Here is a 25,271-nt window from a genome sequence, read left to right on the forward strand (position 1 = left end):
TCCCAGTCCATGCGCCTCGGGTCCGACAGCCTTCTGGAATTGCCACGGATGGGAAACAAGAGAGTCGAGCGGGAGCGACGGGGGCGAGACAGGCGAGCAGAGGGTGGGCGAGATGCGATCCTGGGAGGCGCGTTGGAGGAGGGGAGGCTGGCCGGAGAAGGAATGTAGACGGAGCGCAGCAGGGAGCAGAAAGGGCCGGGATGGGGTGTGTGAAACAGGACATGGAGCGGGGGCGACCTCGCGAGGGAGGAGCCGGAGGAGGGGGCGGGCGGCGGCAGCAGCAGCTTCAGCATCTCCTCGCAGGCTGGCGGGGAAGTTGGCCGCGCTTGCACGGGACGGCGGGCTCTCCAACAGCGCAGCGCCCGTGGGATCAATTGGATCCACGCTCTGGCCAAGAGCCGGGAAGGGGGAAAGGGGACGATCGGCCGGAAAGAGCGCCGGACTCCGGGTATATAAGGCGCTCCGAACGTCCCAGGATGAGGCGCGCCGGGCAGGGAGCCGCGTCGGAGCGAGGTGAGCGGAGGCGCGCGGGATGGAACGCCGGGAGGCTCCGCGAAGTTTGGGGTGCCGTTTACACGGCAGCGGTCTGTAATCCGAATTAGTGTGACCCGCTTGGGGATGGAACGCCAGGGGATTCTCGGCTGACGCTTGGGGTGCCGTTTACACGTCAGTTTTCTGTCATCCGAATTAGTGCGAACCGGTTGGGGATCGGGATTTTTTTTGGGGGGGGGGGTCGTGAGTCCTAGGGATCTGGGGGGGGGGGAATGGTCGGCTCAGCATTGCCCTCCTGCGATGTGACAAGGACTGGCCATCCTTTCCCCGCAGCGTGGTTTGTATTACCATTTTGCCCCAGGAGTCTGTAAAAGTTTGCAGCGCTTCCCGGAGGAGAGGAGATGCCTCTGGATTCCCATCATCGTCAACTGCTGGGAGACTTAACTGGCGGTGGTGGTGCGTTGATGGTAGTTATAATAATAAACTACAAAGGGAGAGAAAGCAGGGGCCTCATCTAAAACTTTTCCTCACCTGCTTTTTGCTGCTTCTGCTCAGTTTGTTCATTTGACTCGTAAAAGTTGAGCTGCATGTGCGCGCGCGTGTGTCTCTTTGGCCGCAAAGCTGTTTGTCTTGGAAGACATCGCCGCTGAAAGCAATGGGGATGGTGACTGATGGATCTCCAAATTACTTGGGATGCTGAAGAATCGCGCTGTTAAAAAGGGCGCGGGAAGAACTGGCTTCCTGCAAAGTTCTTGCCCGATGAGGTTTTCCCAGAGCTTTTGTGTGTTGTGATGCCGAACCACAACGAGAAGCAAAAGTAGCACCCAGTTTGGTAGAGCATGAGACTCTAAATCTCAGGGTTGTGGATTTGAGCCCTATGTTGGGCAAAAGATTCCTGCATCGAAGGGGCGTTGACTAGATGACCCGTGTGGTCCCTTTCAACTCTGTGATTATTATTCGCTCCTAAAGGGTGTATGAGTCCCACTTGGTGCCTGTGGCCACCCCTAGCTATTCTTGATGGTCTTTTGTTGTACACGTTGCTGGCTCAACATGCATGTGTGTACACAACCCTGGTCTCCATCCTGAGGTTTGCGTTGGCATAGATGAGTGCCCTCACCGTGTGGCTTGGGGCTTAGACTTGTGGGTGAACTGATCGTGGGGCTGGCTTTTGGGGAAACATAGCAGCAAAGAAGAGAGAACATGAGATGAACAGGCTCTCATCAATGATTTACACTGTGGGATCATTTAAACCAGAGCATTCCAAACTGTGTGTCGCGACACATTAGTGTGTCAGCTGCAGTGTGTAGGTGTGTCGTAAGAACGCTCCCCGTGCTCCTCCCGGGGCTGGAAAGGGGTTAGTTTAACCTCTGGTTTGCTAGTAAAACTGAATTTTGTTGTTGTTTAGTCGTTTAGTCGTGCCCGACTCTTCATGACCCCATGGACCAGAGTACGCCAGGCACTTCTGTCTTCAACTGCCTCCTGCAGTTTGGTTAACTCATTCTGGTAGCTTCGAGAACACTATCCAACCACCTCATCCTCTGTCGTCCCCTTCTCCTTGTGCCCTCCATCTTTCCCAACATCAGGGTCTTTTCTAGGGAGTCTTCTCTTCTCATGAGGTGGCCAAAGTATTGGAGCCTCAGCTTCAGGATCTGTCCTTCCAGTGAGCACTCAGGGCTGATTTCCTTCAGAATGGAGAGGTTTGATCTTCTTGCAGTCCATGGGACTCTCAAGAGTCTCCTCCAGCACCATAATTCAAAAGCATCAATTCTTCAAACTGAATTACTGTGTTGCAAAATTATGCATGTCTAAGAAGTGTGTCACCGACATGAAAAGTTTGGAAAGCTCTGATTTAAACTGTGATTAGCTGTGATTCCTGCTTCATAGGTGACCCATTGGGTCCCTTCCAACTCTATAATTCTGTGATTCTATAATTCTACGAAACAGCCATACCCCAGTTGTCCAGAGGACAATTGTGCATGTTACAGGAAGCGCCCCAAAGCTTGACTCTCTTTTGCACTTCCAGGTTAATGTGCAAAATAGGGGACTTGTGGGTGTTCCCTGTGGGGAGGTACGTAAATCAACCAGGGAAAGGTCAATTCATGAGTACTTCTGTGTGTTAACAAAATAGTAATAAGAAATGGCCCTGATAATAAGAGACAGTTGGGATTGCGGAATCTGGACCAGAGGAGAAGAATAAAGCAATTTCTAGAGGTTCAGACTAGCCAAGATTTCCAAAGTAAGAGCTCATCGTGGAACCGTGGCATCTGAAATTGAGAACACCCATTATGGTCTCTGGGAGTGTAAAGTATGGAAATAAAGGCTGCCCATTACATGTTATAGGATTGTGGTGTTTTAGAGTATGAGACGGTCTCCTTAAATAAGGGGTGTCCTTCCAAATTAGTGTTCTATCTTATTTTAGCTGTGGCTCAGGAACTAGAGCTGGATGAAAGGATCTGAGCTCTCTGTTGACAATGTTCACAAATGTGCCAAACATCACCCCAAAGTACTTAGGCTACAGACATGATGGGCCCTTCTGTTTGTTATGCAGCCTCCTGCATTTTAAATTTCTCCGCAGCTCACATGCTTGTTGTAGAGGAAAGGGAGCACTGCACTCAACCATCTCCCTCCCCCAATTGCATTTTGGTAGGGGTTCCCTTTGGCTGGGCCCTAAAACCTGCAAAGTATAGTGGTTCACCAAGTCGTGCTAATCACTCAGTATTGATTCAAATTACCAGTGCGCACAAGACACATTCACAGTCACAAAACCCAGCTGTGATGTGAAACCTGAATGTATCAAGCTATGTTTTCATGTTCCCAACTGCCCACCCATTCATTCTAGTATTATCCCAGTACAGGAATTGATTGCTGTGGTTTAACTCTCAAACCTTCTGTAATTTTATGGCTTTCTGGAGAACCTCTGAAAAGTAATGTTGAGTTCTTGGAGATGCAAAAAGATTGAGGGAACGTTCTTTCATATGTGGTGTAAAGAGTACTGGGAAATGATATATAATGAATCGGAAAAAATGTTTTAAAGTACCTTTCCAAAAAAACCAGAGTCCTTTTTGTTGGGGATAATTCAGAGGGAAATTCCCAGGCGTCAAAAAAGACTATTTATGTATGCTACTACTGTGGCCCATGTTTTGTTAGCCCCCAAATGGAAAACAGGAGAGGTCCCAACTAAAGAAGAGTGGCAACATAAGTTGACAGAATATGCACAACTTGCAGACTTAATGTATAGAATAAGAGAACAAGAAGAACATATGTTTAGAGAAGACTGGAAAACGTTTATTGAATATATTGGAAATAATTGTGTACAGCTGAAAACGCTGGCAGCATTAAGATAAATTCAGCAATGTTAATAATTTATGATGGATGTAATAATGGGATACTCAAAGGTGTAGTTTCTGTAAAATATGCAGGGATTTATGATATGTAAAAGGAACCATGGAAAGAGAAGAAGGGAAGTCATTGATAGCTTAAGGATGTATAAATTAGTGCTTTAAATTGTAAAACAGAAAATTTAATAAAAATTATATATATAAAAGACTAATGTTGGGTTCCCTGAGAATGTTGTGTTCAGTTAGGGGTGGGGATTCTGTGGCCCTCCAAATGTTGCCTGCACCTCCCATCATCCCTGACCACTGGCCATGCTAGCCATACTGGTTGGGGCTTATGGGATTGCAGTGTAACAACATCTGCAGGACCACAGCTTCCTGTGTTATGTTCATAACCCACACCTGTTCCTTCTCTATCATGCCCACTCATGGGAACTAATTAAATAAAACAAAGGGGACTTCAGAGTCACCCAGTACTTGTGAGATCAGAGGTGTAAGCCACCTCCAAGAATACAATGGCTAGCCTCACCCATTAGATGTCAACCAAAGGGTTTTTCAGGAGATAACAGAAATCACTGGGTTAAAGCTGACCGAAAGTCCAGAGGTAGAATTGTTACCAGTTTACGATGGGGTGGAAGGTTCACAGGCTATGAAGGACTTGCTCACAAATTTATTGACAGCTGCACAAATTATTACAGCCAGGAAGTGGAAGGGGCAAGCAGAATATAAAATGGAAGAATGCTATAAAGAGGTGTGGGATATAGCTATTAATGATAAATTAACATGTACCATTAAGGCAAGGGACGTGGGTGGCGCTGTGGGTAAAAGCCTCAGTGCCTAGGGCTTGCCGATCGAAAGGTCGGCGGTTCGAATCCCCGCGGCGGGGTGCGCTCCCGCTGCTCGGTCCCAGCGCCTGCCAACCTAGCAGTTCGAAAGCACCCCCGGGTGCAAGTAGATAAATAGGGACCGCTTACTAGCGGGAAGGTAAACAGCGTTTCTGTGTGCGGCTCTGGCTCGCCAGAGCAGCTTCGTCACGCTGGCCACGTGACCCGGAAGTGTCTGCGGACAGCGCTGGCCCCTGGCCTCTTGAGTGAGATGGGCGCACAACCCTAGAGTCTGTCAAGACTGGCCCGTACGGGCAGGGGTACCTTTACCTTTACCTTTTATTAAGGCAAGACAGGGAATACGCAGGAGAAATGATTTTGAGGAGATATGGAGGGTGTTTGTAGAATTTGTACTGTTAAAAAGGAAAGGGGTCAAACTATTGCAAAAGGTGTTGTAATTTTGGGAGGTTGGATCGTTACAATGGAATGGTCTCGGTGGTGGGGTGCACATTTTTATTCTTATTTATTTATGATTATTACTTTGTCGAAAAAGGAACGCGGGTGGCGCTGTGGGTTAAACCACAGAGCCTAGGGCTTGCCGATCAGAAGGTCAGCTGTTTGAATCCCAGAATGAATAAGCAATGGAGATTTAGTGTGATGTAGTAAACAGCGGGTTGGGGTCAGATGAGGGAGATCTCTAAAGCTCACTGGATGACTGTGAGACTGTGTCTCTCAGCCTAACCTACTTATGTACAGATACAGGTTGAATCTTGAGATCTGTGGACATCTCTCATATATATAATTTCTCCAATCCTCATTTTACCTCCACAGCCACCCTATGAAGTCATTTTCCTTATTTGGCCAAAGTGGGTGAAATTTTAAGGCACATGTGCTCCTCTGGAGACTGACAAATTGTAGACAAATAGGTCCAAGGGCTTTTTGTGGAAGAAGGAAAATCCCTTGGCGGGGAGGGGGGGAGCAAGGGATTGTCTCTTGAGTCACACCCACAATGTACATTTGAAGCACTCCTATAACGCGGGTGGCGCTATGGGTTAAACCACAGAGCCTAGGACTTGCCGTTCAGAAGGTTGGCGGTTCGAATCCCCGCGACGGGGTGAGCTCCAGTTGCTCGGTCCCTGCTCCTGCCCACCTAGCAGTTTGAAAGCACATCAAAGTGTAAGTAGATAAATAGGTACAGCTCTGGCGGGAAGGTAAACGGCATTTACGTGCACTGCTCTGGTTCGCCAGAAGCAGCTTAGTCATGCTGGCCACATGACCCAGAAAAACTGTCTGTGGACAAACGCTGGCTCCCTCAGCCTGTAAAACAAGATGAGCACCGCAACCCCAGAGTCGTCCGTGACTGGACCTAATGGTCAGGGGTCCCTTTACCTTTACTTTGTCAAAATAAAAAGATGCCAACCAAACATTGACCATTGGGTGATCAGTTCTCAGCCTGAGAGCAGTGGGAGGGCTATTAAAGGTTGCCATGTGTCCTCTTTTTCATGGATGGAGTCGTCATAGTGATCCATAGTTAAAAGCAGAAGTTGGCAAATGTGTCCTCTTGTTTTGCTCTTCAAAATATGGCAACCTTAGATGTGCATGCCTAGGGTTCCTCCATGGGGAAGGATGCTTGGATAGATGAGGGTTCACATCCCTAGGAAAGGAGCCTTACTTGCATACATAACAGCCAACTCTTAGGGACCCAGGCCTCTTTGCTGCCCCCCTCCAATAAAATATTTGAGGGGGCAGCGACCCCAAAGTTGATGGACATTGCCATTTTAATGGTGGGCAGGCCCGGGCTCAGTCGCTGCAGCGGCACTGGAGAGCCAGAGGTCAGGTGGGCGGTGGCAGGGTGCGGCATGTGGTGGCAGTGGCAGGGGGTGGAGGATGAGCGGCCACAGCAAATTTTTTGAGGTTCCCTGGAGTTGGTGCCACTGCTTCAAATGGACACCAGTTATGCATTGGCCTGTCAGAGTCATCATATGTATCATCGCCTAAGGCACAGCTTTTCATGTTGGTGACACACTTCTTAGACATGCTGTCAGGTGTCAGAGGATCCCCACACCCCTGGTAAGTAGCCAGGAATGGATAAGACAAGGGAAGTTCTTACCAATGCTTTTTTATTCAATATTCACAGAGAGAGGCTTGGAAATGCAGCCGCTTGGAGTAATGACGTCTCCACCCCCTCCCTCTCTCCCTTCATGCGGATCACTACGGATGCTGAGGTGTGCCCTCTGCCTTTGAGCTCTTTGCTCTCCTACTTTCAAGGCTTGCCGTGTTCTGGGAGAGGGGGGTCTGGAATGCTTTCTAAAGACACTGAAGAGTTTGGATTTGATATCCCGCTTTATCACTACCCTAAGGAGTCTCAAAGTGGCTAACAATCTCCTTTCCCTTCCTCCCTCACAACAAACACTCTGTGAGGTGAGTGAGGCTGAGAGACTTCAGAGAAGTGTGACTGGCCCAAGGTCACCCAGCAGCTGCATGTGGAGGAGCAGGGAAGCGAACCCAGTTCACCAGATTACGAGTCCACCGCTCTTAACCACTACACCACGCTGGCACTGAGTCCATCAGCTGTCTCTCCCCTTCCTCCTCCTCCTCCTCCTCCTCTTCTTCTTCTTCTTCCTCCTCCTCCCCCTCCCCCATTATTTCCCAGCTTTCCCCCTCATCTGCCTCTGAGCTGTGACCTCCCTCAAACCCCTGTTGTAATTCTGAACTGTCTCCTTCTTCTCTAGAAGAGTCAGGCTGGGGAGGCAGTCTTCCCCATTCCTCCTCTGCCCCGTCCCTGACACATGCATAATTTTGCAACACAGTAATTCAGTTTTACCAGCAAACCAGAGGTTAAACTAGCCCCTTTGCAGTCCTGGGAGGAGTGTGGGGAGGGCTCGCACGACACACCTACACGCTGCAACCGACACACTAATGTGTCATGACACACAGTTTGGAAAGCTCAGACTGTCTGAATTTTGTGGCAGGGATTCAAGTGCATACTGGAACTTTCAGTTTGTGTATTCTAAAGTGGATTAAAGGGCTCTGTCGCCCAACGCAAACAACCCTCCCCCCACCCCCACAAAAAAAGCCCCAGACTTTCTGAGGTTTGGAAAGTGATGGAGAAATGCTTTGAAAAGTGTAGGGCGAACAAGTAAGTAAGCAGGAAGACATGCAAGGAGCCTGCAAGCAAAGCACAGTGAATGCAGGATGGATGTCCGTTGTCATATAACCATTCCGCAAACAGATCAGAACGGATGCTCCACAGGAACGGGGTATAATCTAGCATCCATGTAAGCTTTATGCAACAAATCAGAATGAATGCTCAATGAGCTGGATGTCTGGAAGGGGCCTGAGTCTTCAATGGAAATGCATTACTTTTATGGGCATTGCAGTGCATTCCTGCCGGCTAGAGGAGTTGCCCTGGCAACAGCAGCAAACCACTTCCTCGCCACAAACTCTGTCTGTTCATTATTTTGGTTTACCACACAGTTCTATCTAGACTCACCAGCAGGTGTCCGACAGCTAACAAATAAGCATACTCTGCTGAGACTGCCCAAAATTCAGTTCTGGAGTACCACAGATGGTGCTGTGTGCTGCTGCTGATGTTTGTCCTCTTTCTAACTTCACTGGAAATACTTAAGACATCAAATGATGTTGTGTTTTGGCCTAACTGGACCACGGCCATTATACTTTTGAAATTATGTGAGGAATTAAAGTCTTCCAAACATTGGTACAGTCATACCTCAGGTTACAGACGCTTCAGGTTGTGTTTTTTTGGGTTATGAACCGCCGAAACCCAGAAGTACCGGAACGGGTTACTTCTGGGTTTCGGCGGTCGCACATGCACAGATGCACTAAATCGCACTTTGCACATGCGCAGAAGCACCAAATCGCAACCCGTGTTTGCACAGATGCGCAGCTGCAGGTTGCAAATGTGTATCCCACACGGATCACGTTTGCAACCCAAGCGTCCATTGTCGCCATTTTTTTTTTATTTCTTTTAGCTATGGCTCAGCTTTATTCACCACCAATTCCCTTTCTTCCTCTTGCTAAGGGGCTAGTTCCTGGGACATTTCTTTTCAACATAAGCTCAGGTTTTTCTTTTCAGTGTCATTTTTATCACCAGTCTGTTATCTTATGTGCCACGGTAAAAATTCCCAGGCTCCTATAAATCAGATAACTTGAAAGGTAGAGTTGTTGGTATCAGTTCCTGGGATTTTAGATTTATCTCTCGACATAACAAGAGCTAGAAGGCAATTCGAGAAATAAGAATGACTTAGGGCTGTAGGATAAATGTTTGCCTGCACATTGATGGACTTCTAAGGAGGTCTGGCTAAACAGTTGTGGACCTCAAAACTGCTCTAGATTAATCCACTGGGAGAGCGTGTTCTCCTTCATGGAGAGCACGTGTTGCGGTGGGGTCTGCTCAGCCACCCCTCTGTTACCAGGCAGGGTCTCTAAAGATGGCCTGGGGCAGTGATTGCTTCACTGGGTTGCTGGGGTAAAAGTTATGTTGCAATTTTGGTGGGAGGGGTAAAATGTTTAAATACTCTGCACACAGCCTGGAGATTTCTCTTTGCTGTGTGCAACGGATCACCCGCCTACCCGCCCTAGAGTAAGGGGTTGTTGCATTGACCTTGCTATGCCTGTCATGGGGTCGTCCGCCTTGGAGCGGGGGCCTGGTAGGAATTTGTCCATCTGGCAGATTGGCTGGGCCATTTGGTTTTTGCCTACTGCGTAGCAAATCGTCACAACTTGTAAGGTTGCGGTTAGGCATTGGTTATAAATTGGTGGAGGAGGGGTTAGGATAGGCTGGGCCTGCCCCTCCATGGTTGCTGCGGAAAGGGAATTCCGTTAAAGGAATCCTGGGGCTTGCCATCTTTTCGTCCAATCCCTGGAATGGGACTAGGGCCGGCAAGCCTTCGGGGAGCAGGCGGGTGAGAGGTGAGGGTCTGTGACTCAGCTCCATTTCTCCCCCACTTGCTTTCCCCCGCACTGTCTTTCGGTGGTGCCCGGAAGTCAGTTCTGTCCCCAGGCGGGGGGACAGATAGTCTTAACCAATGCCTAAACAACCACTCACGGTTTTGTATTTAAATAAAGTTGTGGCCAAAATTATGCCAAAAACCTTAAACAAAAATTAAGTGTGCGTTGTGAGTTATTTGGGGGGTGGCTTGGGGACCTCGACACGCAACTATATGAATATAAGATATACCGTAGCTGTCATGCTTTGTTCTGAAAATACCTTTGGACGTCTAGGTCACTGTGTTACTGGAAAAATCTGAGGGCTCCCTTGGACAAATAGTAAAGACACCAACCAGAGTAAATTGAAGCAAATCAGCAGCCTGTAGGCTTGGTCTTTATTGAAGAAAGACTGTCGTGACAGGGTGCTCCCCTCACTTGCAGGTGAGAGGAAAGACCCAGAAAAATAGTGTGCAAGGTCTTATAAAAACTTTTGAAAATTTCCCTCCTCTAGGTCAAGCCCACCCCCAGAAACATCATGCATACATTACAGAAAGGAGGGGTTGAGGGAGGAGTTGGTGGTAACCTGATTATCTTGTCACCTGGCTGGTTCCTCCTTTCCCCCCTACCCCTTGAGTCACTTCCAGGAGGCAAAGGGGAGTTTGCAGTTTCCTGCCCCCTGAGGGAAGATCTGATCATTGTCCTTTGTTTTAGTCCATGCTGAATCCACTCCCATATGCAAGTTCTTTGTGATCTTGATTGTCTTCTGTCTGGGATCATCTGGGCAGGGCTCCTGCAGATGTGCTGAGACAGTGAAGGGATTATAGCTGACCAGGGCCAAGCCACCCCCCTTTGTTAGTTCTTGTCATATGGAGTAAAATAAAAATGGAACAGTGCAAATCCGATGTATGGTTGATTTTCTATGTGTGTGTGTGAGGTTTGTACAAACAGAATGATTGGGGTGGGGGGTGGGGTTCCTGCTACAACTGCAACCATCAGAGTGAGACCTACCAATAGGTAAAATGAAGCCATCACCTCTAGGAGCTGATTCTGTATTTGTTTGTTTGTTTTTATTTTCATAAAATATATACACCACTTGATTGTAAAAAGACAACACCACACCTCCAAAATAGCTTACATTTAAAGTACAGTGGTACCTTGGGTTACATACGCTTCAGGTTACATACGCTTCAGGTTACAGACTCCGCTAACCCAGAAATAGTACCTCGGGTTAAGAACTTTGCTTCAGGATGAGAACAGAAATCGTGCTCTGGCAGCGTGGCAGCAGCAGGAGGCCCCATTAGCTAAAGTGGTGCTTCAGGTTAAGAACAGTTTCAGGTTAAGAACGGACCTTCGGAACGAATTAAGTACTTAACCCAAGGTACCACTGTACTCTTTTATCACTTTAAACAGTCATGGCTTTCCCCCAAAGAATCCTGGGATCTGTAGTTTGTAAATGGCACTGAAAGTTGTTAGAGGAGACCCCTGTTTCCCTCACAGAACTACAACTCCCAGAGTTCCCTGGCAAGAGAGATTTATTGCTAAGCCACTCTGAATTGTAGATTTGTGAGGGGAACAGGGGTCTTTAAACAAATCTAAGCACCTTTTTTTAAAACTACAATTTGCATATGTCTTTGTGGGGAGCCAATACTGAGTGTCATGAAAGGGTAACTAAATTGGCTACTTAATTTATTCCCATGTTATTTTTTTACTGCAAGGGACAGTGCTTTTTCTGTCTGAGGTGCTAAAGTAGCCTTGGATAATATCTAACTTGACTTTGGGGGCTGGATTTGCGGCTCCCTCTCAGGGCTGGTCCCAGCAGCCAGGCACACCTTGGGAACTGGCCAGTGACTAGAAAGACTGAAGAGAATGAAAAGGAAGCACTTATGACCAGTGGCGTAGCGTGGGTGGTCAGCACCCGGGGCAAGGCAAGTAATTTGCGCCCCCTAACCCATGGATTTGTGCCCCCTAACCCGTGGATTTGCGCCCCCTAACCTGTGGATTTGCCCTAACCCCAGATGTTGCGCCCGGTGCGGTCGGCACCCCCTGCACCCCCCACGCTACGCCACTGCTTATGACTTACGTTAGCTTGGCTAAAACCACAATTGAAATCAGCTGATAACATATGTGAGAGTTATATTCTAAAAGAATGACAAAATCACATTTCATAGAAGCCAAGACAAATAGCGGTCTGCTTAAAAGATGCATGCGTTTTCTAAGAAACGGCATTTTGTGAGCTACAGTTCTCTAGATTGCATTTGCAGTCACAAAGCTATGCAGAGCAGACACACACAGAGCATAAATTTATAGCCAAAGCCAAGTCCTGTCCTAGACATTGATGCCACTGATGGGAACTTGACAGATTATACACAATAACTCACCACTGAAGAACTCTTACATAAAATATATACGATGTTTGCTTTTTCACTTTAGATGTGCTTGCTTTTCTCTGGTCTGACGATTTCTGCTTGCGGCCACCCACACACAAAAAGAGGAAAGCTGAAATAACGTTCCGTGTGTCTTTTATTTGTTTAAGTTTCTGTGTTGCTTTGTGGAGTATTATAGCATCAGAGAGATGTGAGACTTGCTCCTGTTGTGTTCACCTGACAAAGAACCAGCTTATCAATGGGACTGTATAATTTAGCATGACTCTGGCGAATGGTCATTCTGCCATGGGACTGCACAGTTAATATTTTGTACATGAGTAACTTTTATCATTTATTCCATTTTTTATCTCACCTTTCCTTCTAAGAGCTCTTGGTTTGCATCAGCTGTGTGTGGGGAGGGCAAATAACGGGGCGGATCAAAGTGATTCAGGGATCTTTCCCTCATTCTGAGTCAAAGTGTGATGTTAATAACCCCCTCCCCAAGTTGGACAAGGGTCCTGCAATGCCTTGTGTCACTGCACTTTGTACCTTACAGCTTTATATTTTCCTACATCTATGTGTTTCTATAGGGCAATGAACTCTCCAAAATATTGCCTGATTTACAGTGGTATCTCGGGTTAAGTACTTAATTCGTTCCGCAAGTCCGTTCTTAACCTGAAACTGTTCTTAACCTGAGGTATCACTTTAGCTATGGGGCCTCCTGCTGCCGCCTCACAATTTCTGTTCTCATCCTGAAGCAAAGTTCTTAACCCGAGGTACTATTTCTGGGTTAGCGGAGTCTAACCTGAAGCGTCTGTAACCTGAAGCGTATGTAACCCGAGGTACCACTGTATTTGTTTGTTTGTTAAAGTACCGAGGTGGAGGCTTCTGTTAAACATTAAAAGCTTCATTTAAGATTATTATTTTTTAAATCCTACTTTAAGAAAACCAAAAAATCCAGAGTTCTTCAGAACTCTACAGGCAGTACTGTGAGCAGCATCCTCTCGTAAGGCTTATTGGAAACCTTTGTCAGAGGACAGGCATGAAAACCAGAAAGAAAGTCTGCAAAAAAAATTAAAACAGACAAGCAAGATTATGTGCCACCAAACCTTGTTCTTGTTGGCATCCATCTGCCTACCTCTCCATTATTTTAAGATAAGGAAGAGCAAGGTTGCATACACACCATAAATTTTAAAACACTATGATATAACTTTAAACAAACATGGCTTCTCCCAAAGTGCTCTGGGAACTGGAATTTGTTAAGTTGAGAATCCACGAGTTAGTTAGAATTTCAAGGATTCTTGGTGGGAAGCCATGATTGTTAAAATGGTATAGGAGTACTTCAAATGTACATTGTGGGTGTGACTCAAGAGACAATCCCTTGTGTCGTCGTCGCCGCCCCCCCCCCCCCCGCCAAGGGATTTTCCTTCTTCCACAAAAAGCCCTTGGACCTATTTGCCTACAATTTGTCAGTCTCCAGAGGAGCACATGTGCCTTAAAATTTCACCCACTTTGGCCAAATAAGGGAAATGACTTCATAGGGTGGCTGTGGAGATAAAATGAGGATTGGAGAAATTATGTATATGAGAGATGTCCACAGATCTCAAGATTCAACCTGTATCCGTACATAAGTAGGTTAGGCTGAGAGACACAGTCTCACAGTCATCCAGTGAGCTTTAGAGATCTCCCTCATCTGACCCCAACCCGCTGTCCACTACATCACACTAAATCTCCACTGCTTATTCATTCTTGAGCCCCTGCATCATTTTTTTTGACAGAACAACAAGGTGGCAAAAATTCTGCTCAGCAAAATAATGGACCAGCTGACAGAAGCATTATTGTTGGTGGCATATGTAGCAATTCTAATATTACTGTGACTTTAAAAAAGAATCCTCTACATCTAATATTTCTGCGGTGTGTTCCCGAAGGATGTTGATTCTTTCCTTTTCTATGGTGAAAATGTTTTATCAATGATCACATAGCATTCCCTTGTTGCAGGACTCCAACTCCCATCAGCCCCTGCCAGCATGGCCAATGGTCAGGAATTATGGGAGCTGTAGCCCAGTGACATATGGAGGGCCACAGGTTCCCCACTCTGGTTTAAAGGCTTGCAAGTTAACTAAACATGCACAGCTGGTCAGAGTGAGATCGGTACCCCCCGAATTGAAGCCATGAGAACGGATGCTAATTCCATGGACAAAAATGCCTGTGATTTCTCCTGCCTGTCCGACTGCCAGTCTTTAAACATTACAGGAATGCCATGAGAAATATGCCTTCCTTTTGGGTCCCAGGAAAGTTTAAATGGCACCTTAATGTGACAGAGTTAGGAAGATTGAGAAGTTTGGTTCTTGATAGCTTGGACACAAGGGGACAGATTTAACTTCTATATAAGTAAGTGGCTTCCTTTTTTTTCCCCTGTAAGGAAAGGACAGTGCTCTGTTGTGGGAGCAACTACAGTTGAAATACGACATGCCTCTGGCACTGTTACTATGGCCAGAAACTCCATGGAAGAGGAAGGAGTGCTGTACTCCCATCTCTGAAGCCAACTTCAAGGTTGCAGCAATACCAAGGATGAGCAAGACGTTTCCGAGGCATACCTTACCCCAGACAGAATACCAAATTCAGTGCAGGAGGCGGGAAGGATGAACAGATGCAATGCACGCCACTAACTCTTTCCCTGCTCCCATTCTGAATGCAGCTTCCGAACTGGAATAGACAAGCATTCTTTACATACCCTTCATGGCCCAGAGGCCACGTTTGGTTTTAGGGAACAGACTGAATGGACGGATTTGAGAAATAATTCATGAAGATATTTATAGGCAATGCTGGTTTGAATTTATATGGTTTTTAATCTTTTGGGAGCCATCCAGAGTGGCTGGGGAAACCCAGCTGGATGGGCAGGGTATACATAATAAATAATTATCATTATCATTATTGTTATTATTATTATATCACAGACACACAAAGTGATTATAAACTGTTTCAAAAGAAGGTTTCCTTTAGATGTTATAACATATTATTGAATACAAATATTTTTACTTGCAATTTAACCGCTTTGCTCCCATTTTTTCCTCTAGAGAGAAAGGACAGGGCTTTTGTGAAAGGCAGAGGAAATCATTCCGCATTGCATTCATTAGCTTAGGTTTTACGAAAGAAGATTGCGTTTCAATCCAATTGTGCATTTTGGAAAACAGCCCACCCTGTTGTTGTTTTATTGATGCAGGTTTGTACCCAACAAAGTTGTTTCCATTAGTGCAAAGTCTTCTGCCGGTGCAACAAGACTTCCTCTACTTCTCTGTCTCTAAGGGACCATCTCCCCTCCCCGATCTGTTCTGGAGGTTAGGGGAAACTCCAGAATAGATTTTTTTTGTGGGGGAGGAGCACCAGGAGGAGAGGAATTCTCACTGTATAGGCAGAAGTCCTTGCACTAATAAGATGACTTCATTGAATACAACCCATGACTTTTCTTGCACCATTTTCTTTTGCGCTGTTGACATTATATCGTTTGCTAGCCTGCCGCCTTGGCATTTTTTTTAAAATGAGAGGTGGTTTACAAATAATATAAATAAATAGGCATCCTCTCTTGTTTTGTTTAACTGTATTTTGAAGAGATTTGGAAAGTGAAGTTATTGGTCTATTTAACGTAAGACTTTGATGGAAGAAATTCAAAGATTATTTAGTTAAAAATGTTAAGATAATTTAAATAGAATTACTTGCGAGTATCAGATTGGCCTAGGATTTAAATATGTGGTGTTGTTGAATACTATGGATAAAAGTTAAAATGAAAAGAAAGAAAGATGTTAATGGACCAAGTAAATTTTATGTGAAATCAGTTTTGGAAAACTGCTACAATGATTTATATGGAAGCTCAGCCAGGGGGATTCGAGGAAGTCACCCAAGAATGATAACAAAAGTGGAATTTCTACAGTCAGGATATTTGTTTGTTTGTTTGTTTGTTGATGTTTTCTTTTTATGTTTGTGGATATGTTTGTTATAAATTTGGAAAACTAATAAAAAAAATGGGGGGGGGAGACTTTGTTGTTGCTTGTGACGAAGTTAGGGATAAAAGCTGTGCGGCTGCCACCAGAATAGGAGCCCATTCTCTTCCATAAAGAGAGACATTTCTCCAGATCATCATATTGTGTATCGCTTCCCTTCCCTGTTGCACATAATTTGCTGATGACGATGGTTTGAAAATATGGTGAAGTTGGGGGAGCAGCTCAGGGGTCTTACTTGTTATTAAATTTGGAGGGTGGAGATAGAGAAAAACTTGGCAGAAGATGGTAGCCCCAAGCATCTGGGAGCTTCTAGATCTGCCCTGCCAAACTCATTAGCTAAACATCTGCAAGAGCCCACATATCTGTTCTCTATTGCATTTTATCAGAAAGTATGAGCTTGCTGTTTTTAATATGAAGTCAGGTGATTTAATATGTTGTCATTTGTTGCTGTTTTAAAGGTTTTGGTGGAACCACGGCAGGCTGCTGACATGCGACCAGTACAGAAGCTGACCTTTCCGAAGACGTCTTCTAAGAGGTGTGATGCGGGCTCCCCCTTGTGGGAATTAATTGGATCGAAACTTCCCTGATTTGAAAAGCGGATCAGTCCAAAGCTGAGCCATGGATATGGTGAGCACGCAACCGTCTGTTCAAGAATTTGAAGGGATGGACCCTCTGATACGCCGCCATTACAACTTCACGGGGAAGCTCATCCGAGGAAAAGAAAAAAGCCTGACGACCATTATCCTTCTAATCGTCTGCAGCTTCATCATCCTGGAGAACCTGATGGTGCTGATCGCCATCTGGAAAAACAACAAGTTTCACAACCGCATGTATTTTTTCATTGGCAACCTGGCCCTCTGTGATCTGCTGGCTGGGATAGTTTACAAAGTAAACATCTTGATGTCGGGAAACAAGACCCTGTCCTTGTCTGCCCAGATTTGGTTTATTCGAGAAGGCAGCATGTTTGTGGCCCTGGGGGCTTCCACGTTCAGCTTATTAGCGATCGCCATCGAGAGGCATTTGACAATGATCAAAATGAGGCCATACGATGCCAATAAGAAGTACAGGGTCTTTTTGCTCATCGGAACGTGCTGGCTTATCTCAGTTTCCCTGGGCGCCTTGCCAATCCTTGGCTGGAATTGTGTTGCGGACTTAGCTGACTGTTCCACCATTTTGCCGCTCTATTCCAAAAGGTATGTGGCCTTTTGCATCACCATCTTTATAGCAATCCTGGTGGCCATTGTCCTCCTCTACGCCCGGATCTATATCTTGGTGAAGTCCAGCAGCCGCAACGTCACCAACCACAACAACTCGGAGAGGTCCATGGCGTTGCTTCGGACAGTTGTGATTGTGGTCGGGGTCTTCATCGCTTGCTGGTCGCCGCTGTTTATCTTGTTGCTGGTCGACGTGGCCTGCAAAGTGAAAGAATGCCCCATTTTGTACGAAGTGCATGGGTTCATTGCCTTGGCGGTCCTCAATTCAGCCATGAACCCTGTCATCTACACCCTGGCAAGCAAAGAAATGCGCCGGGCTTTCTTCCGCCTCGTCTGCGGCTGCTTGGTGAAGACCAGCGCCACCACATCACTGCCGATCCAGCCCACCCCAGATCAGAGTCGCAGCAAGTCCAGCAGCAGCAATGCGCAGAAACCGAAGGACGAGCACCCACAGACTAACGGCTCGCCAGGTTTAGCGAAAAAGAACGAATCGTCATTTCACAATGGGAATTGCTGCAAATGAAGTCCGTCAACTCTGCAGGCTAAGGATTCTTTAACTGGCTTTTTAAAAGAGCCGAGTGGAAGCCTTTTGGTGGGGTTTCATGCACTTAAATCACAGGGAGAATCACTCGTGAACGGCATAATATCAAGTGCCTTTTTTTTTTTTAGCCCAGGCAGTTTTGGACTGGGTTTTAGTTCTGTGAGGGATGGACACAGGAAGGCACTTCACTGCCTCCCGAAATCCTGTCAGTATCAAGAAAAATGGCACATTTGACATGACACAAAATTTATACGCATTAGGGAATCAATGTAGAAACCATGGTGGGTTATTTAAAACCAATAAACGAAACCCAGTCTGCACCTCCCAATAATATGCAAGTCTAAAAAAGCTGGAGGTGCTGTGTAAGTTTTTTTTATTGCCATCTGTTCCGTGCCTTTTGGGCCCGGCTGCTGCCTCACTTCCTTCGTCCCTTCCTTCAAGCAGCCTACCTTCTTGACCTCTATACAGAAGACAATGCCTGGGATCTGTGGGAGACTTCGTTCCCACCCAAACCCACCTTTCGCTTTCTCCACCCAAGTAGGACGGGTTGGCAACATTATACAACTGACCTCCTCCCCAGGAGTTAACAGTATTTATAGATATTCTTTGATATCATCATTGCTCAGCCAGTAGTGCTGGGGAAGGGGGGAGAATCACATGGGCAGATGGCAGCCAATGCTAGCCTATTATGTGTATATATAAATGTGTGTGTGTGTGTGTGTGTGTGTGTGTGTGTGTGTGTCAGTCGATTCACAGGAAACGTTTCCATTCACCAAGCACTGCACACCCTCTGCAGGAATGTGTATCCCCTGTATGCTGACATTTAAAGTTACGAGAGAGATTGTTTACCTCCGCAGTGCTGCATTATTTTCCAACTTTTGCGTCTTGTTGTTATGTTAATGGATTCACACTACAAGTATTATTTGACGTGGCATCCCAAGAAATAAATGCTTAGGACCGATCACTGTGCCACAAGGCATAAACTACCATATTATGAAGGCAAGGAACTCACACTGACATGAACAGACAGATGGATACCCCAGAACAAATATTTAGGGTTGAGCTGCAAGCCTAATTATCTCTTTATTTATGCCAGTTGTGTAAAAAGTTTACATTATCTGATGTTGTCACCATGATTTTCTGTATAATATACCAGATCTTCCAAGTACTGTGGGCAGGTATGTTCCAATAGTGGTGTTTTGGTTTGGTTTTTGGTTTTTTAAACTTCACCAACAAAATTTTGGAGGAGAGAAGTTGGATGCTACACGAACCCAGTATTCTGTCTTGCAATTATCAATGCAAACATCCTGCGAGAATAGCTAAATGTGAAGGCTGGGACTAGAAGGCATTTTGGTTTTGTTCTAGGACTTTAAGAAAAGTTGGCTCGTTCTCCTTGAATTTCTTCTTTATTTAATGTAGTTTAGTGCCCAACTGAAATATGTGTCTTGGCATTTTATGCATAGCATGTATATAGATATATATTTAATCAATGCATTTATTTTATTTTTTTGCTCTTTGAAAGATATTTTTTTAAAAAATTGAAGGCCCAGCCTGTGTTATGGAAAGCCCAAACACAGAAGATTAGAAAGATCTAATGGAAGTGGCATGGTCTTCTCAATGTTATTTCATACAAAACTACACATTTCCAGAAAACTATCCCAACAGAGCTTTACAAAAATCGCAAATTGCAGTTTAATGTTCCTTGACAACTATCCCTAGCTCAAACTTGAGTCAATTGCATGGCTGGTGGATGTTTTTTATTCATCTAGCTCTAGAATTAATATTCTGTCATCTGGACTCCCTGCCCACCAATATATTTTCCCCCTGATGGCTTATGTTGGAAGAAAGCCAGCAGAGAATAAATGGGATTCACCATGCACTTAACGTGGACTAATGGGTGAAATTGGGGGATGCCTGTACCACAGGAAATAAAGTTAGCATAAGTGGAAGAAACAGTCAAAAGTGGTCCATGAGAACCTCATACGTGGTCCCAGGTACTCTGAGATTTTCAGCCATCTTCTGCTTCTTTTACAGCAACAGGACTAATTTTCAACTGAACCATCCCCCTCAGCATCAGAAAAATTCATAAATCTCTTTTGACATCACAGCAGTTCAGCCAGGGGCTGGGAACTGCAGATAGGGGACAGTCACTTTATATATGCCTTCTGAATGGGATTTTATTCTAGATTTAAAAATATGCATAAAGGCATGATTTGTAAAACACCCTGCTATCATTATTTGAGGGGATTTTTTAAAACTTAAGAATGACAAGCTGTGAAAATTCTGTTTACAAGAGGCATTTAAAAGGGGGAGGGCATGCTATTTCGACCAGGGGTAGCCAATGGGGTACCATCCTAAAATTTTGGGATGCAGCTCACATCAGTCCCAGACAGCATGACCAGTGGACAGAGAACATAGTTGTAGTACAAAGCATGTGAAAGGCACCACATTGGCAAAGCCAAGAATTAAACATGAAATTATGATAGACATAAAAGAAAGAGGAGGCTTTGCCCTGCCACATGTGCAAATGTATTATGAGGCAGCCTGCTTGTGCTGGTTAAAAGAATGGATTACACTGGATAATGCGGACCTCCTGGACTTAGAAGGCCATGATTTAAAATTCAGCTGGCATGCATGTCTGTGGTATGGGAAGGCAAAAATCTATAAAAGTTTTATGAACCATATTCTAAGGAAGAATTTGTATAGAGATTGGGAGAAATATAAAAATCTGCTGGAAAGGAAAACACCTTTATGGCTATCTCCTATTGAGGCTATTACAATCAAGAAAGTTAATATGGATAGACAATGGTCAGTTTTTACAGGGAATTGCTGCATTTCACAGAGGGGGAACTTAAACTGAAATCAATGGAAAGTGTAAGAAGCCATGTTACAGACTGGCTACAATATCATCAGTTACATGAAATGTTTGAAATAGATAGGAAAAATGGTTTTTCAAACCAAAGTTCACAATTTGAAAAAGAACTTATACAAAACAAAGAAAAACTTTGATCTAAAATGTATAATTTGTTATTAGATTGGGAAACAAAAGACGAGCTTGTGAAAGGCACCACATTGGCTATTCCTGTTTTAAACATTTCCTACAGCAACTTCATTGAAAACCTGTGTCTAAGGGCAAAAATCCTAAGCACATTTAAGTGGAAATAATAGATGGGAATGACTTGCACAGAATGCCACAAAATCCTTTTGTCCCTCTGATAATGTAATGCCCATAGCAGAAACGCTCCTAGTTGGTATGAATATTTGTTATTTCAAGTGTAAAGTCTTGTAAACATGTATATTAACTTTTCAATCTCTGTGCAAAATACAAAAGAGTATGCTGAAACTGTGAATGCCAAACAGTATAAAGTAACATATCAAATAATAAAAACTGCTGAAAGCAGCGAAGAGACATTGTCTTTGAGATGATCCTGGTTAAACAGCAAGGCTACGGACAAGGATGCTTAACCTGTAAATACAAATCAAGTCACAGGTATATCCCCAGGTGCTCTGAAGAGTTTCCTAATTTTTTATATATTAAATGTATTGTGTTGTATTGTATGGCATAATAATAAAGTAAAAGAAGAGGTCCCTCATTGAAGCATGCGGAATAACAGAATCACAAACCAGTGAATGATAACTTAGTGATTACCGGTAACTAAAATTTTAGTGTTCGAAAGAAGCTTCTCCCGGTCTAAATGGGTGCTGGACGGCCATAACCTTGAACAGATTAAATACTTCAGTTATCTATGGCTCCCATTCCATCATACAGGATCTTGGAAGCACCACTGGCAAACCTCCCTTCAAAAGGTGGAGATCACAAAGCTAGCCATACTCAGATTCCTTTTCACAAAGGGCGGCAAATATGTTCCAGCAGCCTTAAGGGTTTTCAACGCAAAATCCATTTCCCAACTCCTGTACGCTGCAAATGTCTGACATAATGGAGACCTGCCTAAGCTAGATGGCTTTCAGGCAAAATTTCTACGATCTCTGCTGCAGGTACCCAACTGCGTTCCCAACTCCATACTTGTTAGAAGCTGGTGAATGCCCAATTTCAACTAAAGCATGGTGGGCTGCCCTAAAACATTGGCTCAGTATTTCAGTATTTGATCTAGGGAAGGGTTTGTACCAACACTTGACCAATGAGGGGTTTGTCAGCAAATGGCAGAAAGCCATGACTAGAAAAGCCACCTCTATTGGTCTGTCACCCCCCCCCCCAAATTTATTACCTGGGTTATGAAGGCACCCTAAAGACGTTAAAGCAAAGATTATGGGATAATACACACAGTGACTTGTGATCTTGATCACACACAGTTTGTAGTCCACTGGCAGTAGGAGTACAATATGGGCATGTCTTTAAGTTAACACCTTACATTAAAAACCTGACAGTACCAAACTATTGAAGGTTATTCACCAAAGCCAGACTAAACGTCTTTCCTTCTGCAGTGTTGGACGGCAGGTTGAGAGGAGTTCCCTACCAGGACAGACTTTGCTCGTGTGCTCAAGACATTGATTCTATAAAACATATTTTGCTGCACTGTGCGAAATATGAGCAAGCCAGGGCTGAACTGATATTACCCTTGCTGGTACCTTTGCCAGGAAAATCAGAGGCTCAGTATGTCAGGTTCCTATTGGAAGACTGGACAAATGCTAGAACATTAGCAGTGGCAAAGTTTTTATCGGTGGTTGCAAGAATCAATGATCCCTAATCTTCAAGTCTGAACAAAATGCTTGTTTAACCTGGAGGTAGGCTGTCTGAATTGTGCATTGTTTTGTAACGATTTGTTGGGTCTTTGGACCGTAATAAAGATTGATTGACTTAGCGATTAAAGGCATATATCAGGTACAATAGGAAAATGCAAAATAATACAGAGGTATGTCTTGATGAAATAAGCAACCAAATTTTTGTTGTTCTCTATTCTCTTATTGTGGGACATGCCACTTTAAATTTAAGAGTGATTGCCTGGCTATTTTTCTTTGCTCGCTTGGGATTCTACTGCATTGAACAACTATTTCTGCTGCTTCGTTGTACTAGTGAAAAAAACACTTGGTATGGGATCATACTAACCATTGCATGACTGACCGCAGTCCCAATAGTTTGGTCTATATACCTACCTGGAACTATTGGGGATTGAACCTAAGACCTGCTGCATTCAAAGCTACAACCCTTCGTCAATTTTACTACCGCAGGACTCTACCACCTAATATCATCTTCATTCTGCTATATGGCTAGATGCCGACCTTTATTTCTCTGTAAATGTGATCGATAGGATTGGTTCGCGTGTCTTCTAGATGGGCAATGCAGTGGTTCCGATTTAATCTGGCAAGTGGTAAAAATGCCCCCAAGTGATAACATCACGTGTTCTCATAATGTATTCTTTGATACTATCCACAACGAAAGATAAGCAATATGGTGCCTTCCAGATATGGTTGGACAGCAACTCCCATAATCCCAGGCCACAAGTCATGTTGATGGGTGTTTGAGTCCAACAACAGCTGGAGGTCACCCCATTGGACACCACTCTTACTGTAATATTCTTTGAGTATCAGGGTGGCTCTACACCATGGGTAGGCAACCTAAGGCCCGGGGGCTGGATACGGCCCAATCGGCTTCTAAATCCAGCCCGCGGACAGTCCGGGAATCAGCGTGTTTTTACATGAGTAGAATGTGTCCTTTTGTTTAAAATGCATCTCTGGGTTATTTGTGGGGCATAGGAATTCGTTCATTTTAAAAAATATAGGTATATACATAGTTTGGCCCCCCACAAGCTCTGAGGGACGGTGGACTGGCCCCCTGCTGAAAAAGTTTGCTGACACCTGCTGTACACATGGGGGGGGGAGGACACTATAAATACAGTGGTACCTCGATTTACGAACTTAATCCGTTCAGGAAGTTCGTTCTGAAACCAAAACTGTTCTTAAACCGAGGTGTGCTTTCCCTAATGAGGCCTTCCGCCGCCAGTGCCCTTCCACCGTTCGGATTCCGTTCTTAGACTGAGGTAAAGTTCTCAAACCAAGACACTATTTCTGGTTTTGCAGAGTTTGTAAACCAAATTGTTCTTAAACCAGACCGTTCTTAAACCGAGGTACCACTGTAAGTCATTTTACAAAACAAATTCACATAGGAAAGTTTTGTGCTCTACAGGACCATCTGGTGTTGTGTGTTTATAATGCATATAAAATGCTGTTTTTTGACTAATGTAGCTGAGTCCTTGGAGACAACACCAGTTGCCTTGCATCTCAAACAGGAGGTAGCCATTGCACTCATACTCTGGTTGTTCTCGTGAGAACAGAATTCTGGACTAGATGGGTCCTTGGACTGATTCAGCAGGGCTCTACTTATGTTCTCATGCAAAATTATCTGACTGTCCTGTCTGAGGCGGATAAGGTTGCATCCATCTGAGCACAGTCTTGGATCTGATCCACATCTAACCACACTGTCGGCAGTCTCTGCCATACTGAGCATGCCCCCTGAGGATTACAGCTGTGCTGATCATGACCATGTGGTGAGCATTGTCCACAGTTTGCCAGGAGTGATATAACTGAGCAGTCATCCTTCAAATTTCTTCTTTTCTTCAGTGGGTGCTCTTGGGAGGGGGCTTCCACTTTAAGCGGTTGGGGATGGATGGCGGCTAACAGATTGAGGTTGAATCCTGACAAGACAGAAGTACTGCTTTTGGGGGACAGGAGGCGGACAGGTGTGGAGGACTCCCTGGTCCTGAATGGGGTAACTGTGCCCCTGAAGGACCAGGTGTGCAGCCTGGGGGTCATTTTGGACTCACAGTTGTCCATGGAGGTGCAAGCTTATACAGTGGTACCATTAGTTATGAACTTAATTCATTCCGGAGGTCCGTACTTAACCTGAAACTGTTCTTAACTAGAGGCGTGCTTTCGCTAATGGGGCCTCTTGCTGCCGCTGCGCTGCCGGGGAAAGTTCATCCTGGGGCAAAGTTCTCAACTTGAGGTAACTCTTCCAAGTTAGCGGAGTTTGTAACCTGAAGCGTTTGTAACCTGAGGCATTTGTAACTCGAGGTACCACTGTATAGCCAGTTGACACAGAGGCTTTCTCACAATTCAGTGGTGCCCCGCAAGACGAATGCCTCGCAAGACGAAAAACTCGCTAGACGAAAGGGTTCTCCATTTTTTGAGTCGTTCTGCAAGACGAATTTCCCTATGGGCTTGCTTCGCAAGACGAAATGTCTTGCGAGTTCTTGCGAGTTTGTTTCTTTTTTCTTAAAGCCGCTAAGCCGTTAATAGCCGCTAAGCTGCTAAGCTGCTAATAGCCGCTAAGCCGCTAATAGCCGTGCTTCGCAAGACGAAAAACCGCAAGACGAAGAGACTCGCGGAACGGATTAATTTCGTCTTGCGAGGCACCACTGTGCTCGTCTATTCTTGCAGCATATGGAGGGGAAGGTTACAGATTACTCTAGAACCTTAGAAAGGTTCTATGCAAAACATTTTTGGATACTGTGCATGCTGAGCTGTGATATTGCTTGGGTTCCCCTGCCCATCAGCATCACAGATGGACAAGCATGTGAACCAAAGCAGGAACAGTTC

General features: G+C 45.1%; 1 protein-coding gene across 2 annotated transcripts; it reads left to right on the top strand.

Moving 5' to 3' along the window:
* The first annotated feature begins 246 nt into the window (after nt 1-246).
* On the top strand, nt 247-21,310 carry S1PR3 (sphingosine-1-phosphate receptor 3). Of its 2 annotated transcripts, none has more exons than XM_028748652.2 (2): nt 247-513; nt 16,421-21,310. In XM_028748652.2, exon 2 carries the CDS (start codon nt 16,581-16,583, stop codon nt 17,697-17,699), a length of 1,119 nt encoding a protein of 372 aa, XP_028604485.2. In that variant the 5' UTR covers nt 247-513; nt 16,421-16,580; the 3' UTR covers nt 17,700-21,310. The 2 variants fall into 2 exon arrangements, with proteins under 2 accessions (XP_028604485.2, XP_077792169.1); XM_077936043.1 differs by lacking the exon at nt 247-513 and adding an exon at nt 6,814-6,876.
* The last annotated feature ends 3,961 nt before the right edge of the window (nt 21,311-25,271 follow it).

The sequence above is a fragment of the Podarcis muralis genome, chromosome 11 (assembly GCF_964188315.1).
Source record: "Podarcis muralis chromosome 11, rPodMur119.hap1.1, whole genome shotgun sequence".
Taxonomy (NCBI): Eukaryota; Metazoa; Chordata; class Lepidosauria; order Squamata; family Lacertidae; genus Podarcis; species Podarcis muralis.